Below are 23,824 nucleotides of genomic sequence, written 5' to 3' on the forward strand. Positions count from 1 at the left end.
TGCAAAACAGATGACAATCACATTTAGGGCTGATGAGATGATAGATTTATAGGTTTATAAACTACAGAGAAATTTGATTTGGGGAAGATATTCTGGATAGAGATCATAAGTTGGGTCAGTAAATAGGCTGGCCAAAATATTAACTGACTTAAGTCCTATAATGTATATCAAGATAACTATGATTATTATTGTTATTCACTTGTAATTAGCAAAATATATATTGGTCTGTAAGAATTTGAAAGGACTGTGATATAAACATAAAAGTTTTCTAAACTATAGACCAATTACTAGTTAGGAGATTGAAACAGTAAAAAAAGGTCAGCAAAAAAGCCCAGGACCAAATGACTTCACTGGTGAATTCTACAAAGCATTCAAAGAAGATTTAATACCTAGTCTTCTCAAATGCTTCTTTGATGAACATGGAGGCAAAAATCCTGAACAAAATATTAGCAAACTGAATCCAACAAGACATTAAAAGGATCATACACCATGATCAAGTGGGATTTATTCCAAGGATGTAAGGATGGTTCAATATCCACAAATCAATTGAGGTGATAAATCACATCAGCAAAATGAAGGATAAAAGCCATATGATCATCTCAATAAATGTAGAAAAAGCATTTGACAAAATTCAACATTAATTTATGACAAAAACTCTCAGCAAAGTGGGTACACTGGGGGTGTAGCTCGGCATAATAAAGGCCATGTATGACAAACCCACAGCTAACAATGGTGAAAAATATGAAGGCTTTTCCTGTAAGATCAGGAATAAGACAGGGATGCCCTCTCACTACTTCTATTCAACATTGTATTGGAATTCCTGTCCACAGCAATTAGCAAGAAATAAGAAACAAAAGGAATCCAAATCAGAAAGAAAGAAGGAAAACTGTTCCTATTGCAAATGACATATATAGAAAACCCTAAAGACTCCCCCCAAAACCTGTTAGAACTAATAAGTAAGGTAAGTTGCAAGATATAAAATCAATATACAAAAATCTGTTGCATTTCTATGCACAAATAATGAACCATGAGAAAGAGAAATTAAGAAAACAATCATATTTACAGTTGCATTGAAAAAAGGAATAGGGTCTTCCTTCTTGGTGCAGTGGATAAGAATCCACCTGCCAATGCAGGGGACATGGGTTCGATCCCTGGTCCAGGAAGATCCCACATGGTGCGGAGCAACTGGGCCTGTGCGCCACAACTACTGAGCCCATGTACCACAACTACTGAAGCCCGCACACCTGGAGCCTGTGCTCTGCAACAAGAGAAGCCACTGCAATGAAAAGCCTATGCACCACAATGAAGAGTAGCCCCCGCTCACCACAATTAGAGAAAGCCCATGCACAGCAATGAAGACCTAATGCAGCCATAAATAAACAAACAACAATTTTTTTAACAGGAATAAATTTAACCAAGGAGGTGAAAGACCTGTACACTAAAAACTATAGGACACTGCTGAATGAAAATGAAGACACAAATAAATGGAAAGATATTTCTTATTCATAGATTGGAAGAACTGATAATCCTAAAATGTCCATATTATCCAAAACAACCTATAAGTTCAATGAAATTCCTTTCAAAACGCCAAGGGCATATTTTATAGAACTAGGCCAAATAATTCTAAAAGTTGTAGGAAACCGCAGAGATCCTGAATTGCCAAAATAATCTTCAGAAAGGAGAACAAAGCTGGAAGTACCATTCTCCGTGATTTCAAACTCTACTACAAAGCTCTATTAATCAAAACTGTATGGTGTTGGCACAAAAACAAATACACAGATCAGTGGGACAGAACTGAGAGCACAAGAATAAATCCACATGTATGTGGACAATTAATCTCCAACAAAGGAGAAAGAACATACAAGAGAAAGGATAGTCTCTTTCCAGTTGGGAGAATTGGACATGTAAAATGATGAAACTAGATGACTATCTTATGCCATACACAAAATTAACTCAAAATGGATTAAAGACACCATAATATTCCTAGAAAAAACATAAGCAGTAACCTTGCTGACATCCGATTTAGCAATGTTTTTGTGGATCTGACTCCAAAGTCAAGGGAAACAAAAGCAAAAATAAACAAATTGGGCTACATCAAATTAAAAAGCTTATGCACAGTGAAGGAAACCATCATCAAAACGAAAAGGCAGCCTACTGAATGGGAGAAGATATTTGCAAATGATATATCTGATAACGGGTTAATATCCAAAATATATAAAGAACTCATACAACAACAAAAGAATGAACAACCCAATTAAAAAGTAGGTAGTGGATATGAATAGACATTTTCCCAAAGACATACAGATGGCGAACAGGCACACATGAAATGATGTTCAACATCACTAATTATTAGGGAAATGCAAAACAAAACTGTAATGAGATATCACCTCATACATGTTAGAATGGCTGTTATCAAAATGATAAGAAATAACAACTGTGGAGAGGAGGTGGAGAAAAGGGAACCTTTTTCTGAGTTGGTGAGATTGTAAATTGGTGCAACCACTATGGAAATCAGTATGGAAATTCCTCAAAAAATTAAGATTAGAACTACCATATGACCCAGCTATTCCACTTCTAAGTATTATTTGAAGATAATGAAAACATTAATTTGAAAAGATGTGTGTGCCCCTATGTTCTCTGTAACATTATTTACGATAACCAAGATGTGGAAACTACCTGTGTACCTGTTTCCATCAATTGATGAATGGATAAATAAGATGTGTGGTGTGTGTGTGACATTCTTTTTATTAGTCTACATAGTCAAGAGATGCCTATATATATATATATATATATATATATACACACAATATATATATATATATGCATGTATATATATAATGGAATACTACTCAGCCATAAAAAAGAATGAAATCCATCCTTGTGGCAACAAGGATGAGCCTTGAAGGTATTATGCTAAGTGAAATAAGTCAGAAGGAGAAAGACAAATACTGTATAATTTCACTCATATGTGGAATCTAAAGAAACCAAAACAAATGCACAAATAAAAACAAACCCATCAATGCAGAGAACAGTTTAGTGGTTACCAGAGTGGAAGGTGGTTAGGAGTGGGTGAAACTGATGAAGTGTGTCAACTCATATGGTGATGGATGGTAATTAGACCTGTGGTTGTGACCACTTTGTACTGTATACAGATGGTGAATTATAGTGCTGTACACCTGAAACTAATGTAATAAAAAAGTTTCATAGCTTTAAAAGAATTTCACTTGAACATTTGTCAACCATTGCTTGGTAGACTTCTCATATTATATACATATATGTATTTTGCAGGTTTAGAGCAATTTGTTGGAAGAATGCAAGATTTTCGATTATACCAAGTGGCGCTTACAAACAGGTAAGCAGATCGTAAAACTTTATACCTGAAGTGTAAAGGTAAATGATAAATTCATTTAAGTAAGAGTATCATGAAGATTACAGCATTTTCCATCTTTACAGTATTTGGGAAACATCATTTAATTGATGTTTACAGTGTTTGCTGTGGCTTAGTCTATGGTTGTTATTCACTAGTGCTACTCTATTGGGTAACTCCTCATAATATAAAATTGATCAAATTCTGTACAAAGGATTTCTTCTAAGAAAACTAGACTTTTGAACAAGTTGTATTATAGAATTTGGGATACATTTGTTTAAATGTTCTGTATGAAGTTGTTTCTGATACTTAAGAAACTGCTATACTTCACTCTGTATGATAATCTCTAGGTCCATCCACATCTCTACAAATGACCTTTTTATGGCTGAATAATATTCCATTGTATATATGTACCACATCTGTATCTATTCATCTGCTGATGGGCATTTAGGTTGCTTCCATGACCTGGCTATTGTAAATAGTGCTGCAGTGAACATTGGGGTGCATGTGTCTTTTTGAATTATGGTTTTCTCTGGGTATATGCCCAGTAGTGGGATGGCTGGGTCGTATGGTAATTCTATTTTTAGTTTTTTAAGGAACCTCCATACTGTTCTCCATAGTGGCTGTATCAATTTACATTCCTACCAGCAGTGCTAGAGTGTTCCCTTTTCTCCACACCCTCTCCAGCATTTGTTGTTTGTAGATTTTCTGATAATGCCCATTCTAACTGGTGTGAGGTGATACCTCATTGTAGTTTTGATTTGCATTTCTCTAATAATTAGTGATGTTGAGCAGCTTTTCATGTGCTTCCTGGCCATCTGTATGTCTTCTTTGGAGAAATGTCTATTTAGGTCTTCTGCCCATTTTTGGATTGGGTTGTTTGTTTCTTTTAATATTGAGCTGCATGGGCTGTTTATATATTTTGGAGATTAATCCTTTGTCCATTGATTCATCTGCAAATATTTTCTTCCATTCTGCAGGTTTTCTTTTCATCTTGTTTATAGTTTCCTTTGCTGTGCAAAAGCTTTTAAGTTTCATACAGAGTGAAGTAGGTCAGAAAGAGAAAAACAAATATCATATATTAATGCATATATTTGGAATCTAGAAAAATGGTACAGATGAACCAGTTTGCAAGGCAGAAATAGAGACACAGATGTAGAGTACAAACATATGGACACCAAGGGGGGAAAGCGGGGTGGAAGGGTGGTGGTGGTGGGATGAACTGGGATATTGAGATTGACATATATACACTAATATGTATAAAATAGATAACTAATAAGAACCTGCTGTATAAAAATAAATAAAATTCAAATTAAAAAAAGAAACTTCTATATCTGCCTTTTAAAATTGCTTTGCTGAATTTGTAAGTGCTAGAGAATGTAGAACAATGGAAATGATTAATTATTTTGATATATGGAAAGATCTCAAGAGACTGGGCTATTAGGCTTGGAGACAAAAAGAGTGAGTAATTTGAAGTATTGTTATATATTTCCAGTGAACAAATAATTACGTAGACTTGGACTATATTTAATGAAGTATTTCCTCATCTTGAGAATAGGTGGGAAATCTTTCTTTCTTAGGCATTTTTCAAGACATGTAGGCTTCCATTCTGTTCAGAAGGTTCAAGTGAAATTCTGCCTGAGACATCCTCTGAAGTTTGTTTCCCAAGTTATGATTTGATGACATAATAGTAAATTGTTGTACGGATGAGTTGCTCTTATTCACTTCAAAAAGAAGACTGTTTATTCCTATTTCTTTAAGGGAAATGTAGATTAGAATGGTGAATTTCCAAATGACAGGACTAGCTCTTATAAAGTTGAAAAGCATTGCTCTTGTGGTGCTGCAGTGGTCAGTGGTATGTCCATTAGCAATATACACATTTTTTTATTTGTCTATATGATCTAGACATGCCTAAATGTAGGATGCTGTACCACTGAAACACAGTCTTGGGGAGATTTACTGCCACTAGCCTCACCATCTTTTAGATCACCTTTGTCTAAAATTCTGATGAGCAGCATTGCAAATAAAGATTTCCCTGAGATAAAGGTCTTACTGGATGGTCACTTTTGGCCCCATGCAACATGTGATATCAATTGAAAACTATGAATGAGATTTAAAGAAGAAGGCGTGCCTTTATGCAATTTAGTGAATGAAAAAGCTTCCTACCTCCTCCATTGCCTTCGGTGGGGTTGGAGAGAAGTCTAGTCTCTCTACTTAGACCTGGGTTGCTGGTGTTGGCCTATCTGAAATGTCTGGAAGGGTGCTATGTGGAAGAATGCCTATAAATAGAATGATGGATTCTGCTCTAGATCAGTATATTGCCCTTAATGGAAAAATTAAATATATCTGCCTGAAACTGGCGTTCTTCTTTGACTGTTGGCAGTGGCGATATGATCTGAAGCCACTGAAGCATCTTAGGGTGCCAGAATCTGTACTGATGACTCACAGGAAACCATTGACAAATGGTCTTGGCCTCGGTCCCTTTGCCTAAAACAGCAGCAGATAAAGTGATACTTATTTTCTTACTTCTTTCCCATGGATAAATGAGAGACCCTATCTATAACTCTCATTATTTTCAGTACATTATTGTTCGCTGTCAGTGGTAAGTCGGCTTAACAACCTAAGTTAATGTTGCCTTTCTTTTTATTACAAATAGGCCCAGTAAAATACTATATCTTAATAAATATCTTGATAATCAGTCAAGGACTTGTTCATGCTTCTTGATGTACAAAGTTAACACTTAAGAAAGTACTGTTTTTACACAGAGAATAGACTTGTGGTTGCCAAGCGGGGTGGGGGAGGGATGGAGTGGGAGTTTGGGGTTAGCAGATGCAAACTGGTATATTTAGAATGGATAAACAACAAGGTCCTGCTGTATAGCACAGGGAACTATATTCAATATCCTGTGATAAACCATAATGGAAAAGAATATAAAAAAGAATGTATGTACATGTATAACTGAATCACTTTGCTGTACAGCAGAAATTAACACGACATTGTAACCAACTATACTTTATAAAATGTACTGATGTATGAGTATGTTTATTTGGCCAGGAATGACTCTGTTTTTATGTTCTGTTTAGAAAATGATTAAAGCTAAATGGCTGCAAATCAAAACAAAATAGCGATAGACATTGGTAACACCTCTTAGAAGATCTGTCACTGTTGAGCTATTGGTCCTTACCGTCTGCCTCTTGACTCCCACAGAGAGATTCAGGAAGTTTTCTCTGGAGATCTGCCCAGATTGCATACCCAGTCACATTGCCGTTGCCCTGGCAGCCACCCTCGGGTTCCTCGTTTGGAACAGCGGTACTGTGTTCCTAATGATGCAGAAGACACAACCAATAATAGGGTGTTACGGCTGAATCCTGAAGCCCATCCTCTTTCTTTTGTCAATGATAACAATATCGGTACTTCGTGGCTTTCCCATGTGTTTACAGACATGACCCAACTTAATCAAGGAGTGACTATTTCAATAGATTTGGAAAATGGACAGTATCAGGTAATTTGAAACAGTGGGATGTGTGTTAGTTTCCCGCGGTGGCTTCAACAAATGACCACAGATTGAATGGCTTTACACAACAGAAATTTCTTATAATTCTGAATATCAGTAGTGTGAAATCAAGGTGTTGACAGGGCCATGCTCCTTCTAAAGACCCTGGGGAAGAATCCTTCTTTGCCTTTCCCAGGTTCTGGTGGCTCCTGGCATTACTTGGTTCATGGCAGCATAACTCCAACCTCTACTTCCTTTTTTCATGGCCCTCTTCCTTGTTTCTGGGTGTATGTCAGTTCTTTCTCTTTCTTCTCTCATGAGGACCATCCTACACCCAGGATTATCTCCCCTTGAGACCCTTAACTTAATTACATCTGCAAAGATCCTATTTTCAAATAAGGTCACATTCACAAGTACCAAGAGTTAGTACTTGAACACATCTATTTGGGGACACAATTCAACTATAAAGTGAAAACTGAATTAGGCAACTGACCATTACCTTACTAAAGTAGTGTATTATAATGTATGAAATAAAAATATTTCAAAGAAGGTATGTAGGACCTAATATTTTAGAGAAAAATTAGAGATTTGTGTCAAAATTATATGAAATATTGAAACATCTTTTCAATATTAAGTAGCACAAATTAATAAAAACTGAGGTCCTTATTGTAAATTACTACTTAAGAAGAAATATATAACAATTATTTCATATAAGTAATGTTCCTTTTTCATCTTTATAACAAACTTAATAATTCCACCTTAATTTATAAAATTCTTGAGAAGAGGGACATATCTGCAATTATAGAATGTGTGGCCTTTACTATATGGCTATGAAATTTCTGGATATCTAATAAATATTTGGTAATTATCATTATAAGGAAGTAAGTTATTATATTTGAATCTAACAATTCCATGATTTATACTGATGGGTCAAACTTAAAACTTCAGTGACAATAATTAACATCCATTTTCAGGTGTTTTACATCATCATTCAGTTCTCTAGTCCACAACCAACAGCAGTAAGGATTCAAAGGAAGAAAGACAACAGCCTAGACTGGGAGGATTGGCAGTATTTTGCTAGAAATTGCAGCACTTTCGGAATGAAAAACAATGGAGAATTGGAAAATTCTGATTCTGTCAACTGTCTTCAGCTTCCCAAGTATGAATATTTTTAAATGATTGTCTTTGAATGTATTTAGGAGTTAATTTTAAGAGACTAATGAGCAGTAGTAACCTACATATAAGCTAACCAGGTTGGTAGAGACTTCCTTCTACCACCAACTTTTTTAAGGCAGATTTTTCTAGGACTCCTCCCTAAATTGAGTTTTAAACAATGTTTAAAATTCTTGTAAAACGTTAGAGTATCTCTTGCTTACAGTCTCACTTGTGCTTTAAAATTGATTTTCAGATTGTCTACCAAGTTATCCTATATTAATAGGATTTTTATTATGTCCTCAAGGAAATGTTTTACTATATTTTTCTGTAATGCTCTTATATTGTTTGTATATGAAATATATGGAATATGTTTGTTCTCCCAGCATGAAGAATTTAAGCTATTATTAATATTGTGTTGTGATTTTTGTTTTGTCAAAAATATGAATATCTTATGATTTCAAATTTCATCAACAGTTTTACTCCATATTCCCGTGCTAATGTCACCTTTAGCATCCTAACACCTGGACCAAATCATCGTCCTGGATACAATAATTTCTATAATACCCCATCTCTTCAAGAGTTTGTAAAGGCCACACAAGTACGACTTCATTTCCATGGACAGTACCATACAACTGAGGCTTCTGTCAGCCCCAGACACAGATACTACGGGGTCAATGAAATCACCATCACTGGAAGGTAGTGTTCATTACCAAGGTTTCGAGTGTGCTTTTCATTATGAATATTGTTTCTAATTAGACTTTTGTCATACTTATTTTAAAATACATTAACTAAAATTTCAGAGCAAGCCAGATTCTAATCTTCATGTACTGAATTGGTTTCATACTCTTAAGATTTTGCGGGGAGATTTGTATGCGAGTCTTTGCTGTACATAATATCACATTATTAAAAAATCAATTTTCAAAAGCTGTTTGGTTTAGAAGTTATACTATGAATCCAACTGAGAAAATATTTACCAAATATTTTGCTTGGTTTGTTCTGGAATATAATTTTCAAGTATTCTTGAAATCAAAGAGCAGGAGCTAGATTTAGAGTTACAACTATAGTACCAGCTAGTTTATAAGTGTTGGGCTTGGTCTCCCTGAGTCCACAATTCACAGTTTTATGAGGAATATCTGTTTTCCTTTAAAGGAAAGATCTCATATACTCTAAGTAATTTATAGATACCTGATCTAATTGAGAACAAATTTAAACAAATGAATAGCTGGAGAACTAGGAGGCAGCATACTCCCTAGTATGGAAATTGTGCATATATAGACAATATTTAAAATTGGTTTGTGCTGGAAGAATGATATATCTTGTGAATAAAGAACGTCTTTCAAAACAGATCAGAATATCAACATGTAAGTGTTATTTTTTAAGTCATAGCACAATGAAAAAATAATACTATTAAATTTTCACCCTCTAATTTTGGGGAAAAAATTGGAATTTGTTAACTTTATTTTCCAGTTTATTCTGAACTGTATAGTCTTAACTGTGTTTTCAGTAGTTTCAGTAAATGCCTTTTCTTGGCAGGTTTGTCACATGGTTAATATAGGTGTAAACAACCCAAGATGGGCTTGAAAATTACCTTCATGGTCAATGTGGTTTGGATATTAATGACGATCCTTCCCGTACTTAAGTTAATTTAAAACTGTTATGAATGTATACATGATTAAAGAGAAACTAATTTTTGTGTTAACACATTTGTCTCCCTTGTTGGATTCACATAGTGGAGATGTACATATATATATATATATATATATATATATGTAGGTCTTTAAATATATTCATGATTGAGCTGGTGTTTCTAAGGAGTTGTCTGACGCTCATGTTCACAGGTGTCAGTGCTGTGGTCATGCTGATAACTGTGACACGAAAAGCCAGCCCTATAGATGCCTCTGCTCTCGGGAAAGTTTCACTGAAGGACTTCATGTGAGTTCTCTGTTTATGCATGGGAATCTCAAAAAAGAGGGGTTGGGATGTTGAATATAAATTTCTTAAACTTGATTTGGTCTAATTTCTGGGTATGAATAAAAGTAAATTGATATGAACTTAAAATGTTAATTATTTCAGAAAACTTTCTCATAAAGAAAAATTAAAGCCATCAATAAATTTGAAAATTTCATTTAAAAATACTCTAAGAGGGAAATAACAACTAATACTAAACCCTGAGATTTTCTTTTCCCTTTCTTTTTTCATCTTTGTTTCATCAGCATTATCATGTTTATCATATTTTATAAAACAATTTTTAAGGTATCTGAATAGATGGCACTAAAAAAAAAAAAGGGTCACGTTACTAGACCTAAAGGGTAAATTTGTGCAAAGGTACATAGAGAGATCTTTATGTACTTGCATCAATCAAGTTTAATTCATTACTGATAGCAGGAATTTTAAGTAGTTAATTTGAAAATCGACAGTAAAGTTACTTAGAAATTACATTATTTTAGCTTGTCTATGATCATCAGGGTAAGTTTCATAGTCGAAGTGGAAATTTAGCTACATCTTTAGGAATAAGAGGTAAATGAAAAAAATTTGAGAGCGATTTGTTAGAAATATTCAGCATAAACATCAGTAACAGCTCATATGAAAGAGGGTTACAGCAGCAGTAACAATCATACCAAAAATAAAAGTTAAGAGTATGGAGTCTTCAGTAAATGGTGTTTGAAACAATTGGCTGCCAATTTGTAAGAAAATAAAGTTCGAGGCCTACCTCATGGCATGTACAAAAATCTAGGCGCTTAAAGAATTAAGTGTAAAAATAACTTTAAATTTATTAAAATAACGATTAGAACAGTATTTCTAAATCTCAGGTGGGGGGGTCTATATAAGTGTAGCATATGAAATAAAGAAGTATATCAGGAGTCATGAAAAAATATTGACATATTTTTTCATATAAATATTTAAAATTCTTTATAGTGTAAGGACTAAAATAACTATAGTGTAATGATAAGTGATGGGGCTGATAGAAAATATTTACATCGTGTTAACAGATAAAGATTTGAGAGCCCTCTAAAAAGGCAAAACGCACTATTCTTCTACAACTACTGCTTACACTTCTGACACCAGATGCATGGGGTTTTTCTACACAAAGCAATTCACTTCTCTGTGGACACCAACTGGGTGTCCTACAATTTAATTCAATTCTGACACTAACTGGAAGTATCACAGACCCCATGGGTTTAGAGGTCAGTCCCACCAGAGGAGCTCTCACTTTAGATGCCAGCTGCAAGTAGTCGGTCCCCAGGTTAACTACAACTTCGGTCTGACTTAGCTGCAAATTGGGAGCTCCCCAATCCCCTTTTTGGTTTGATAATTTACTAGAATGGCTCACAAAACTCAAGTAAATACTTTACTTATTAGATGACCATTTATTATAAAAGGATGCAACTCAGGAACAGCCCAGATGGAAGGGATGCATAGGGAAGGTAAGGAGGAAGGGGCGCAGAGCTTACGTGTCCTCTCTGACCATGCCACCCTCCCAGCAAGCACCTCAATGTGTTTATCAATCTGTGGGCTCTCTGAACCTCTTCAGCCAGAGTTCTTATGGAAGCTTCATTATGCATGATTGATTAAATCATTGGCCATTGGTGATTGAACTTGACCTCTAGGCCCTCTCCCTCCCTGGAGATCCAGAGTTGGGGCTGAAAGTTCCAACCCTCTAACCCTGGCGACCAGCCCCTGTTCTTAGGGTGTTTCCAAAAATCACCTCATTAAAATAAACTCAGGTGGGGTTGAAAGGGACTTGTTATGAGTAAAAAAAGATGCTCTTTTACCTTTTTGTTCTGGAGCTATTTTAGGAACTGGGGACAAAAACCAAATATTATAACAAGATAATGTCCCTATCATTCTTATCAGTTAGGAAATTACGAGAGTTTTAGGAGCTGTGTGCCAGAGCCCAAAAATATAATATATTTTATTATGTCACAAACCCTAATACACAAAAACACTTTAAGAATAATTAGAAAAATAATAATAATGAGCAAATATGTTAACAAGTAATTTACAAAGAAGAACTGACAATTTTCAACAAACATATGAAAGTTTACCCAACCTCAGTTTTAATTAGAAAATTGCAAATTATAATAAAATATTGTTTTTAACCTATCAAATTAGCAAAAAGTTTCAAAACTGGTAACATTTAGGTTTGTGAGAATGTGAACTTTTTATATATCATTGATGGAACTACCAATTGGTACAAAAATTTTGGAGGGTAATTTGGCCATATGTATATTAAAGTAAAGTTGTATATACAATGAGTTACACTATGTAGTTGTCATTCTAAAAAGCAATTCTGCATTGACAAGAGTATGGAATGGTTGTATCTGTATCTGTGGTTACATAAACATGGGATTATAGGTTAGTGTATTTTAGCTTTTAAAATAATAGCACTGCCTCTGGACTCCTGTATGACTTGTGAGCTTCCTTGCCTCCTAGATCTTTCCCTGACTTGTTTCGTTAGTCACTTCACTTCTCTGTGTAGTTGGTTTTAGAATTTCATGGAATACCTTGTTCTTTTAAAACCATCTGTAAAGGATTTGGCAAACTCCATTTCTGTCGTCTGAGATTCTTAATCTAATTTGTTTTTGACTACAACATTAGTGCATATAGTTCAATGGCAAGAATATTATCTAAAATGCAGGCTTCCTCTGGCACATTTAGGATGTAATGCTGATCTTCAGTTTCAACTCATGGTCTTTGATTTGGTTACAGCCACCTTTCTTTCTATGTGCTCAAACCAAAACTTTCATGTTCTAATTCAGAGGCCCCTTTCAACTTTTTCTCCAGATCATTGCTTTATACTGCTGATCTATTTATTTATATATTTAGTCTTCCCCATTAGTTGATAATCCCTCTGAAAAAAGGAATCTTCTACAGTTTTTGGATATCTAACACTGGAGGCTTTGAGTTTGATTTGATTAGTATATCATGAAAACAAATCTTTTGAAAAAGCATTGATTTTAATGTTTCATTGTATGGCTTATCATGTTGTCGCAGAAAGGAAATTAATTGGATTAACTTGATTGACTCACTCTTCATTCAGCCATAATTGTGTGTTTAAATTTTGGGGATTTTGATTTGTTCTTGATTTTAAAGTGACATTTATTTGGTTTTTCTTAGTGTCTTCTCCTTTTAATCCTTTAAGATAGACACTTCTTTCCTGGCAGTCAGTGATTTTTTTCATTAACCTCACCCTTCCTCTCCAAACCTATTAATTACCTAACTAAAAAATGCTCTGGGATGAATTGAATAGGGCACTTTGATCTGAATCTGTCTAGTAAATGCAAACCGAGGACTGGCTAATACATTCATTTGATATGTTGTTATCTGAGCTTCTCTCGCTTTATTTTGACTAGTTAGTTCCTCTCCTCCGCCCTCACCCCCATCTCTCTTCCTCTCCATGCCTCATTCCATTTTTTCCTTTTTCTCTCTCTTTAACTGCTCACGGTTAAGTGATTGATATTTTAAGATTCTTGCATGATTTCATGCTTCCCCTTAAAAATAGAGCCATTAAATGTATCACGGCTTATGATTGGTTTCAGAAGTCAAGTTGGGATTTTCAGACTTGGTCTCAGGTGGTGACTGTTGGATTATGAACTAGTGAAATAATTAACTATAATTTAGGTTGAGAATATGTTTTAATGCTTCTTGTTTCGACACTAAGTGCCTTTTGAAAACAAAAGTTTCAAAGTTGACTTTTCTGTTATTTTCCTCCTGTCATATTTTGATAATTTATGAATGTAGCCATAAATAAAAAAGCAACAAATATCATTCACTTACCAAAGTTTGGCAAATGCAGCTGAAGGGAAAAAATAGACGGTTAAGTTGAATGATTTCTCAGTCTTATGATATTTTCAACCGTGTGTTGAAAATAAAAAATGATTTTATAATGCATTCATAGCATGAGCTTCTCTTTTGTTATCATTCTAGATATTTTAATACATGTGGGACTTAGGTATCTGAAAAAGTTGTCTTAAAATAACTTGAAAATATATTTAATCAAATGCTTTTCACGTTGTTCCAGTTTTTAAAATAATAAGTTTTGGTATATAAGCCATTCATATCCTATTGGAACCAATGTTCTTTTTAAAGATCTGGACATAATCCAAAAAGAATGTTTTCAATTTCACAGTATTATGCTAGCCATTAATAATATTACTCAATAAACAGGGCTTTTGTGAATTATATTACAGCCATTTGGTAAACAGATGAAAACGTAAGATTTGAGAATATGCCAGTTCTGGGCAATTGTCAGTCCTATGAGAAAGTGTTTTTAGCGGAGGTGAAAATGAATGAAGTCGGGGGAAAGGAATGGAATGGTGAATTCAGAAGCAAGTTCATATGTGGAGCCATTCTAGAGAATTTTCTGTATGAAACATTCTTTAGTTGTTTATAAAGTTGATGTTAGGAGCTGGTGGTCCTCAGGTGGGAACAGTGTTTAAACAGTTTTTTCTTTAATTTCCAACAAAAGTTTTCGCTTTTCTTTCTTTCTTTTTTTTTTTTTGAGTTCTCTTAATTAGAAAGTAGTCCAATACTATGCCCATGTTCCCCATGGCAACAGTTGGCTAACTCAGGGTAGCAATTACCATCTTCAGAACATTATCACTGTTCAGTTGCTGCTAAATTTACCACTGTCCTTAGCTTTATATCTAGGTGACCTCATCCACGTTAACTACCTGTCTTCAGACACTTTTAAACTTCTGAACCCTAAAAAACAAAACTCACTAATACTGACACTTACACTAGTAGCCAGAATACATGATTAATTATTTTGGGTATAGCTGGATTGGCAGTCTATTTCATAGCTCCTATTTATTTTGTGCATTCATAAAATTATAAAACTAACACATAACCAAAAACAACTCAAGAAAATCTATTACCAAAAACACCACTGACTCTAAGATGAACTTCAAGGCACACTTACTTTTTCTTAAACATTCTGTGAAACCTAAAGCATTTATCTTCAGGAGGCTGACTGACTCTCCTCAGTGCTGTTGGACTGGGAACTCTGACATATTTTGGTATGGTATTGGCAATTTTAAGGCTTTGACTTTAATGTATTATGTATGCAATAAATAAGAATGGCATATTTCATTAATAGAGAATAATTTTTGCGTACTGCCACATTTCTTCCCTCCAAATGACTGAAGCAGTGAGTAATTAATTTACTGATCCATTTTAGGATCAATCTATGGAAAAACAAATCCCAATAGACTGGATGCTATTCAAAAACTTTTGAGCAGAGTTGAATGATTTAAAGTAGATTTCAGGATTACATGGCATTGAACTTACATGGATCATATGATTGTTGATACTGTTTTAAAATGAGTAATTTTATTTTATTTGGATAATTATTTTCATTTATGTATTTTTAACTTAAATAATTTTTTGAGATAATTGTAAATTCATATACTAGTGTAAGAAATAATACAAAGAGGTTTCTTGTCCCCTTTACCAAATATGACTCATGGGAACATCTTGCAGAACTACTGTTTTTCCTTTTTAAATCAACTTTCTTGAAGTATAATTTGAGTACAATAGAGTATACCCATTTAAAATTGTATAGTTTGGGGCTTCCCTGGTGGCGCAGCAGTTGAGAGTCCGCCTGCCAATGCAGGGGACACGGGTTCATGCCCCGGTCCGGGAAGATCCCACATGCCGCGGAGCGGCTGGGCCCGTGAGCCGTGGCCGCTGAGCCTGCACGTCCGGAGGCTGTGCTCCGCAACGAGAGAGGCCACAGCAGTGAGAGGCCTGCGTACCGCAAAAAAAAAAAAAAAAAAAGTATAGTTTGATGAGTTTTGGCAAATGTATCCCCTCATGTAATAACCACCACGATCAAGATATAGAATGTTTTCCTCTCCCCACTCTTTTGTGTTCCTTCATAGTCAATGTCTCCTCCCAAACCTCAATCCCAGGAAACCACCAATCTGTTCAATGTCACTGTAGATTAATTTTGCCTGTTCTAAAATTTCATATCATGGAGTTATTCAATATGTGTTATTTTGGTACATAGGCTTTGTCGACCTAAAGAATGCACAACATGAGAGTTGTGAGTTAAGTTTTATTTGAGGCAAAATGAGGACTGCAGCCTGGGAGACAGCATCCCAGATAGCTCTGAGAAACTGCTCCAAAGAGGTAGGCAGGTAGGTCAGTATATGTGTGATTTTGGTGAAGGGGGAGTACATGCAGTCGAGCACATATTGTTTTGCAGAAGGTTTCTGCTAGTCACGAGGAGCAGACATCACCATGAAAGATTTTACTGCTTTTCTAGATATGAGGAGATACAAGAATTGGGCTCATAAAATTGGCTCCTGAAAATACCTATCTGAAGACCTGTTCTACCCATTTTTCCCAGAGCACAGAGTGCCTCATTGCTGTTCTCCACCTGAGCTCCTTTCAGGGGGGTGTTGAAAGTCAGCAGCTGCAGCAGCACATAATTTAATCCTTGTGGAGGTAGATGGCCAGTGCCCATGGCAAGGGCCAATTTGTCATTGACAGCTTCTACATCCCATCCCCACAACTCCTTTGTACTTTATAGATCATTTCCTAACTAGTCGTATTATTAGCTTTATTGTAATAAAGTACCTCTGGTCCACCTGCTCAGGAAGTCCATTATAACTATCAAAAAATATGTGTTAAGATCATGGCAGAATACAACCTAGGAATTGGAAGCTTGTATATGGAACTAACTAGTCTATGTCAACTAACATGGTGGCATAGCTACAATATAGGTCTTACTTCTTTTCTCCTCCTGTCTGGCACTTTCTTTACCTGGTCTAAGAGTTCAAGTATTGATAGAATCTAGCTTTAAGAAAAGTGTTACCCATTGAAACTTGCATCCTTAGAATTTTTCATTTTCTTTTAATAGCTGCATGCACCTTTCAAGGGCTCTGGGCCAAGAATGATGCGCTGACCACTGCCTCTGCCAAGCACGGGCACTTTGTTGGCTACTTAACTAGTCTTTCATCATCGTGTGACATCATTGTCTGCAGGGGTGGTCAGGCATTCACAGAGCAATTTATTAGGAACCATGAATACTTCCTTTATTCTGTGGCTCTGATTTGTGACCCTTTTATAACATTAATCATTGATTTTATGAATTTTAACTAAAATCACACCATCAGTATGCATTTTTGTTAGTATTATAAATAGCAGAGCCAGCTTAAAGCATTTTATATAATAAACTTTCCTACCATTCAATAATTTGAATGGTGCCAGCGTCACACTCTACATTGCTTTTTATGTAAATGGATATTTCCTGTTATTTGAGAGAGTGTATTCCTTTAGAGCACTGAAGTCCAGAAGTATGAGTCATCATGACTAACTTGTGTCATATTTTTATTACACATCAAACTTTATGACTTCTTATGTTTTCTTTTTGCTCACAGAAATTTTTTTACTGTAAATGTATTTCATTTTATATGATAGTTTTGTAACACTAATGAATTAATTCATTTTCATGTAACTAGCATTCTGGCAGTTAGTATTATAGAATCTCCATTAGATGTACATTTAGTGAGTCAAGGTCAAGAATTTCATTTCCTATCTTACACGTGGATGATATTATTAATCTTTGAAAAACACTTATACTTGTTTCCCTGAGATAGGTATATACATAAATGTCTTTAAAATGCAAGTTTAATACGTGAAAAAGAGGTTAGGATCAAAGGGGGATAGATTGAGACAGCTTTATAGAAGAAGTAAATAGAGATGATGAACATATACAAATGAAGAAATATGATATCTAAGGGGATAAGGGTAAATAATTGTCCAAAGCTGAGGAATGGCATGATTCTTCTGAATCCTAAGTAGACTATGAAAAAAATACATAGGTAAGATATAATGAATCTGATGATCATCAAAGACCAAGAGTGGATACTAAAAAGTAACCAGAGAAAAAGATAAATTACTTATAGATCTGAATTTATAAGAAACTGTGACATTGGATATCTCAATCCACAATAGAAGCCAGAAGACAGTGGAATAGTGCAATACCTCTGAATTCCAAAGAGAAAGTAACCAACAAACCTAGAATTGTATTTGTAGCTGAACTATCAATTAACAACAAGGGAGAAAAAATACATTTTTGTCTAACAAAAATTTATCAACTTTATCACCAGTAGATTCACTAAAAGAATTTTTAAAGGCTGTACTTCATAAAGAAATATAATGATTTCAGAAAAAAAGGCCTGATGTGCAAGAAGGAATTATAAGCAAGTGAACCAGTAAATATATATAAGCTGTATTAAATAATAATATTGTTTAATAATGATATATTTAATAATAAATGTAAACTCTATTAATAATAGCATTATAGATGGTGGAGTGTATAAAATAGCAAGATACTCCTAAAATGGACATTAAAATACAATTAAGGGAAAGGAAAATATTCGACTCCAGCCCCCTCTAGTCATCCTGCTGTGTCTAAGGGGTCAGACTGAGGGACTGTTACACACTCATTAAAAGCCTGAGACCTAATTATAGGGCTATTGAACACTTCTCCACACCCCACACCTTAGACCACATCACTAAAGGCGTACTTTTATGGAGTTCCTTTAATCCAGTACATAATGTACAGTTTTCAAAAAAAAATTAAAAGGCATACTAAAAGACCAAAAGTACAGTTTAAAGAGACAGAGCAAACTTCAGATCCAGATTCAGATATAGTAGAAATGTTGGAATTATCAGATTGGGAAGTTAAAACAACTATAATTAATATGCTACAGGTTCTAATGGGAAAATGATATAATATACAAGAACAGATGGGTAATGTAAGCAGAAAGATGGAAATTCTAAAAAAAAAAAAAATGCTAGAGATCAGAAACACTATAACAGGAATGAAGGATGTCTTTGATGGATTCATTAGTAGACTGGACACGGCTAAAGAAAGAATCTCTGAGCTTGAGAATATGTCAATAGAAACTTCCAAAACTGAATAGCAAAGAGAAAAATTATTTTAAAAAAGAAGAATATCTAAGAACTGTGGGACAATTACAAAAGGTATAATATATGCATAATGGAAATACTAGAAAGAGAAGAAAGAAATGGAAAAGAAGAAGCAATAATGACTGAGAATTTCCCAAATGAATGTCAGACACCAAACCAATAGTCCCAAAAGCCTGAGAACACCAAGCAAAATAAATTCCAAAAATTTACACCCAGGTATATCATATTCAAACCACAGGAAATCAAAGATAAAGAAAAAATCTGAAAAGAAATCAGAAAAAAAAAAAACACCTAACCTATAGAGGAATAAAGATAAGAATTACTTCTGACGTCTCAGAAACCATGCACACAAGGAAAATTAAATATTTCAAGTGTTGAGAGACACAACCCACCAACCTAGAATTCTGTAACTTGCAAAATTATCCTTCGAAAGTGAAGGAGAAGTGAAAACTTTCTCAAACAAAATTGAGGGAATTTGTTGTCAGTAGACTTGTTTGCAAGAAATTCTTCAGAGAGTTCTTCAGAGAACAAAGAAGTTCTTCAGAGAGAAGGAGAATGATATAGATCAGAAGCTTGGATCTACATAAAGAAAGGAAGTGACTTAGAGATGAAATAAGTGAAGATAAAATAAAACACTTGTTTTTCTTATTTTAATTGATCTAAAAGATAAAAATTTGTTCAAAATAATTGCACGATATGTTGGATTGGCCAAAAAGTTCGTTCGGATTTTTCAGTAAGATGGAAAACCTGGATGAACTTTTTGGCCAACTCCATACTTGATGATTATAGCTTATGTATTAGTGAATCAAGTGGCAGCAGTGATACAAGGGACAGAAAGGATCCAGGGGTGCTTTGTTTTGTTAAAGTACTTATTCCACCCATGAAGTGGTGTAGTGTTATTTGAAAGTGGACTTAGATTAGTTGTAAATTATTGTAAATTAGTTGGAAATGCATATTACAAACTCTAGGACATCCACTTTTTTTTTTTTTTTTTTTTGTGGTATGCGGGCCTCTCACTGTTGTGGCCTCTCCCGTTGCGGAGCACAGGCTCCGGATGCGCAGGCTCGGCGGCCATGGCTCACGGGCCCAGCCGCTTCGCGGCATGTGGGATCCTCCCGGACCAGGGCACGAACCCGTGTCCCCTGCATTGGCAGGCAGACTCCCAACCACTGCGCCACCAGGGAAGCCCGGCATCCACTTTTTTAAAAAGTAAAAAAAAAAAAAAAAAAAGGATAATTGATATGCTGAGAAAAGAGAGCAAATGGAATCACATCAAATGCACAGTGAAAACAACAAAAGGCAGAAAGAGTGGAAGACAAAAATAGAATCAAAGAATGAGGGCAATGAATAGAAAAGAGAAACAGATACAGTAGGCATTACTCCAAATATGTCAGTAATTACTTTAAACATCAATGGCCTAAACATCAATTAAAAAAGTTTGTCAGAGAGGATCAAAAACATGACACAACTATACATTGTCTACAAGAAACCCACATTAAATATAAAGACACATATAGATTACAAGTAAAGGAATGGAGAAAGATATATCATGTTAACACTAATCAAACGAACACTAGAGTAAATACTGAAATATTAATTTCAGACAGAGCACAGTTAAGAGTAAGGAAAATTATTAGTGATAAGATGGGGTATTACATAGTGGTAAAAGGGTCAGATCTACAAGGAGACATAACAATCATTAATGTGCTTGTGCCGAAGAACAGAGCATCAAAGTACACAAGGCAGAAACTGGTAGAAGAGGAAGTACAAATAGATGAAGTCACTGTCATAGTTAGAGTCTTCAGCACCCCCTCTCTCAGAAATGGGCAGATCCAGTAGGCAGAAGATCTGTAAGGGCATCGTTGAATTCAACAACACTTTCAATCAACTGCATATATAATTGAACACCTGTAGATTACTTTGTCCAACAATTGCAGAATATGCATTCTTCTCAAGCTCACTTGGAACATTCACTAGATTAACCACATTCTGGGCCATAAAACGCACCTGAACAACCTTAAAAGAAATCATACAATGTGTGCTCTCAGACCACTTGGTTCCAACTGTGGGAGGATATTTTATAAGTGTATATAGGAGTACATATTTTGGTGGATCAGACTAATAGGAATATCCAAGGCAAAACCTACCAAATGATGTGTATGGTGGAAACATCATTGAAAAATATTTAAAAGACCTAAATTATTGGAGAAGCACACCATGCTCATGTAGAGGAAGATTTAATATAACAGATGTCAGTTCTCCCCAATCATAATATAAATTCAGTTTAATTCTAATCAAAATATTACAACAGATTTTTTTTCTGTGACTTCACAAACTTATTCTAGCATAAAGATGATTAGAGGAGTGAAAACAGTGGAAATAAATTTGGGGAAGATAGTGGTAGGGTCTTGCCCTTCGCAATAATGTCTTATTATGAAGATAAATAACATTTTTCCCTTGGACTTTTGGGCACATGAAGCACAAACTAACAAAGGAAGAAATTGGTAAATGTGGCTATGTTAAAATTAGAAACTTCTAATCATCAAAAGCTACCTTTTTAAGAAAAGAAAGAAAAACTACAGACTAGCAGATGATATTGGCAACACAATGCATATAACAAAGGGAACTTTTAAATCATACAAACTAATTGAAAAACTTAGTAAAATAAGGAATGGGTAATTCACAGAAGAGGCCAGAAGTGGCAACTTAAATGGTCAATCTACATATGAAAACATCTGAACCTTTACTGGTTGTTGATAAAGTAACCAAAACTATGAGATAACGGTTTATTACCCATGAGGTTGGTAAAGATGAAAAAATCTGAAAATTTCAGATGCTGACAAAGATGTGAATTACGTACTGAGCACTGATACGCCACTGATGGGAAGGTGCCACCACTGTGGAAAAACAATTTGCAAATATTTAAATGAAATACAGCAGTGGATATGAATGAATATAAGTATTGTGTCAACATTGGACTTCTCGAACAATGGAGTGCAAAAAGCTTGTTTTAGAATAATACATACAGTATACCATTTATGTAAAATTAAAACCACGTAGAACAATACTATGTTACACGTGATACAAAAATACAAAGTATAAGTATCAAGAAATACTTGTGAATGAATATTACTAATTTCAGATGTTATTGGTAGGGTGGAATGTATATGGCATTTTATTTTATTTTCGTCAGGTGGTGAATAAGGAACACAGTTATTTGCTGTTTTTATAAATTTTGCATGTCTTAAATATCTCAACATAATTTTCCTAAAATATAATAATTTGATTTATTAATCTATTAGGAACATATTATCTACGTTAAGTATTCATCCTATCGGTAAAGACAGTGGAGGTGATGCTACTCTCTTCAGCATGGAATAACCATTACAAAATTAATGATTACTGTGTACCCTTATTGTTCTAAAGTGAAGGTTCATCATTTGCTCTCTTCATTTAACAAATATTTATGAAATGCCTTCTATGTGTAGAGCCTTATGCTAGAGTACAACCATAAAAATCTTGATTATAGGTGCAAGTATTTGAAAATACTGACGGACTTTCATTTATGAAATTCAAAAAAGATTCCCTGGAAGACACTAATTACTATAATAAATAGAGATGACTTTAATACAAACAAGTGATTCAGGCTGACAATTTGTCAACAAATATTGTTGACATTTTAAATCTTAAAAGGAAAAATTAAATGCAACTATACTAATAAAAGGATTTTTAATTTACTAATGTAGTACTCGTGTCTAGCACTAGATAAAAATTGGAATATAAGTTGGCTTTATATCCAAATAGTAACTCAAATGTATTTTTATGTCTACTCATTAAACGACAGAGATAATGGATTATGCTTCTTAATATATGAATCCATATTTTGTATTATGTATATTATTTGGAACAGTTGCATGTAAAGAACATTTTTAATATAATCCATTTCCTTTTCATTAAGTTTCTTTTCAAAATATGCAGTTTATACTATACAAATGTGTTCTTTACTCCCGGCCATATTTTCTGGCCTACAAACAGGGTTAAATTATTATATTACACAGTAGAATTGCTTTGGCTTGGCCACTACCCACAAACTTGAGCAAATCTTAAAGTCCTCCTTCTGGACTCTTGGGGGAACCTGTTGTATCTTCACATGTGTCTTTTTAGTGCACTGAACAAGTCACACGATAAAAAGAAAGGGGGATAAAAAGAACAGAAAGCTCAAGGGAGAAATCAAATATCAAACACCATCAGTGTTCAAAATTAATGAATAAAACTCTGGAGCCCATCATCCAGGTGCTTCTGCTTCATTCAACGACTAGCCGTAGTTAGATGGTCTGTATTCACAAATCACATGGTAAAGAACCCTGTGCTTAAAAGTACATAGGCTATCAGTTATATTTATACAGAGACGATGTGTAGAACTGAATCAGTTGTCTGAATAATTCTGCCTACAGTCTACTTTTGCAAGTGTAGATTTTGTTTCACACATTATTAAAATTTGTTTTATTGGATGATTTTCTAATCATTGCACAGTGCCTGTAGAGGTACAGACAACGCATTGCATGAATTAGAAAGTTTCTAAAAGTAGCCACCACATATTAATAGTTGAATTGCCAGACAGGCTTTGTGTATTAAGTATTCACAATCATTGTATTGCCGCCACTGTCTGATCAGTATTGTCGAATAGTATTAGTAGTTATTTAATTGATGCTATTAATTTTGGCACCTAGAAAGCAGGTAAGTACAATTTTTCTGTGGGCACTTTAATTATATGAGAATTTCTAACTAGGGGAAAGATAATTACCGAGAAAGGAATATATCATTGAAGGCTAAATACATGAACATTTCTGTCTTCTCAATGGTGA

At 34.6% G+C, this 23,824-nt stretch overlaps 1 protein-coding gene across 1 annotated transcript in view; it reads left to right on the forward strand.

Annotated features, from left to right (window-relative positions):
- The window catches only part of USH2A (usherin), a 791,707-nt gene that overhangs the window by 88,913 nt on the left and 678,970 nt on the right, over positions 1-23,824 (forward strand). The window contains exons 4-8 of the mRNA XM_065876328.1: positions 3,289-3,352; positions 6,575-6,869; positions 7,835-8,019; positions 8,490-8,711; positions 9,854-9,947. Of these exons, the coding sequence (XP_065732400.1) occupies positions 3,289-3,352; positions 6,575-6,869; positions 7,835-8,019; positions 8,490-8,711; positions 9,854-9,947 (860 nt within the window). The remainder of the gene's footprint in view (positions 1-3,288; positions 3,353-6,574; positions 6,870-7,834; positions 8,020-8,489; positions 8,712-9,853; positions 9,948-23,824) is intronic.

This window comes from Phocoena phocoena, chromosome 1 (assembly GCF_963924675.1).
Source record: "Phocoena phocoena chromosome 1, mPhoPho1.1, whole genome shotgun sequence".
Taxonomy (NCBI): domain Eukaryota; kingdom Metazoa; phylum Chordata; class Mammalia; order Artiodactyla; family Phocoenidae; genus Phocoena; species Phocoena phocoena.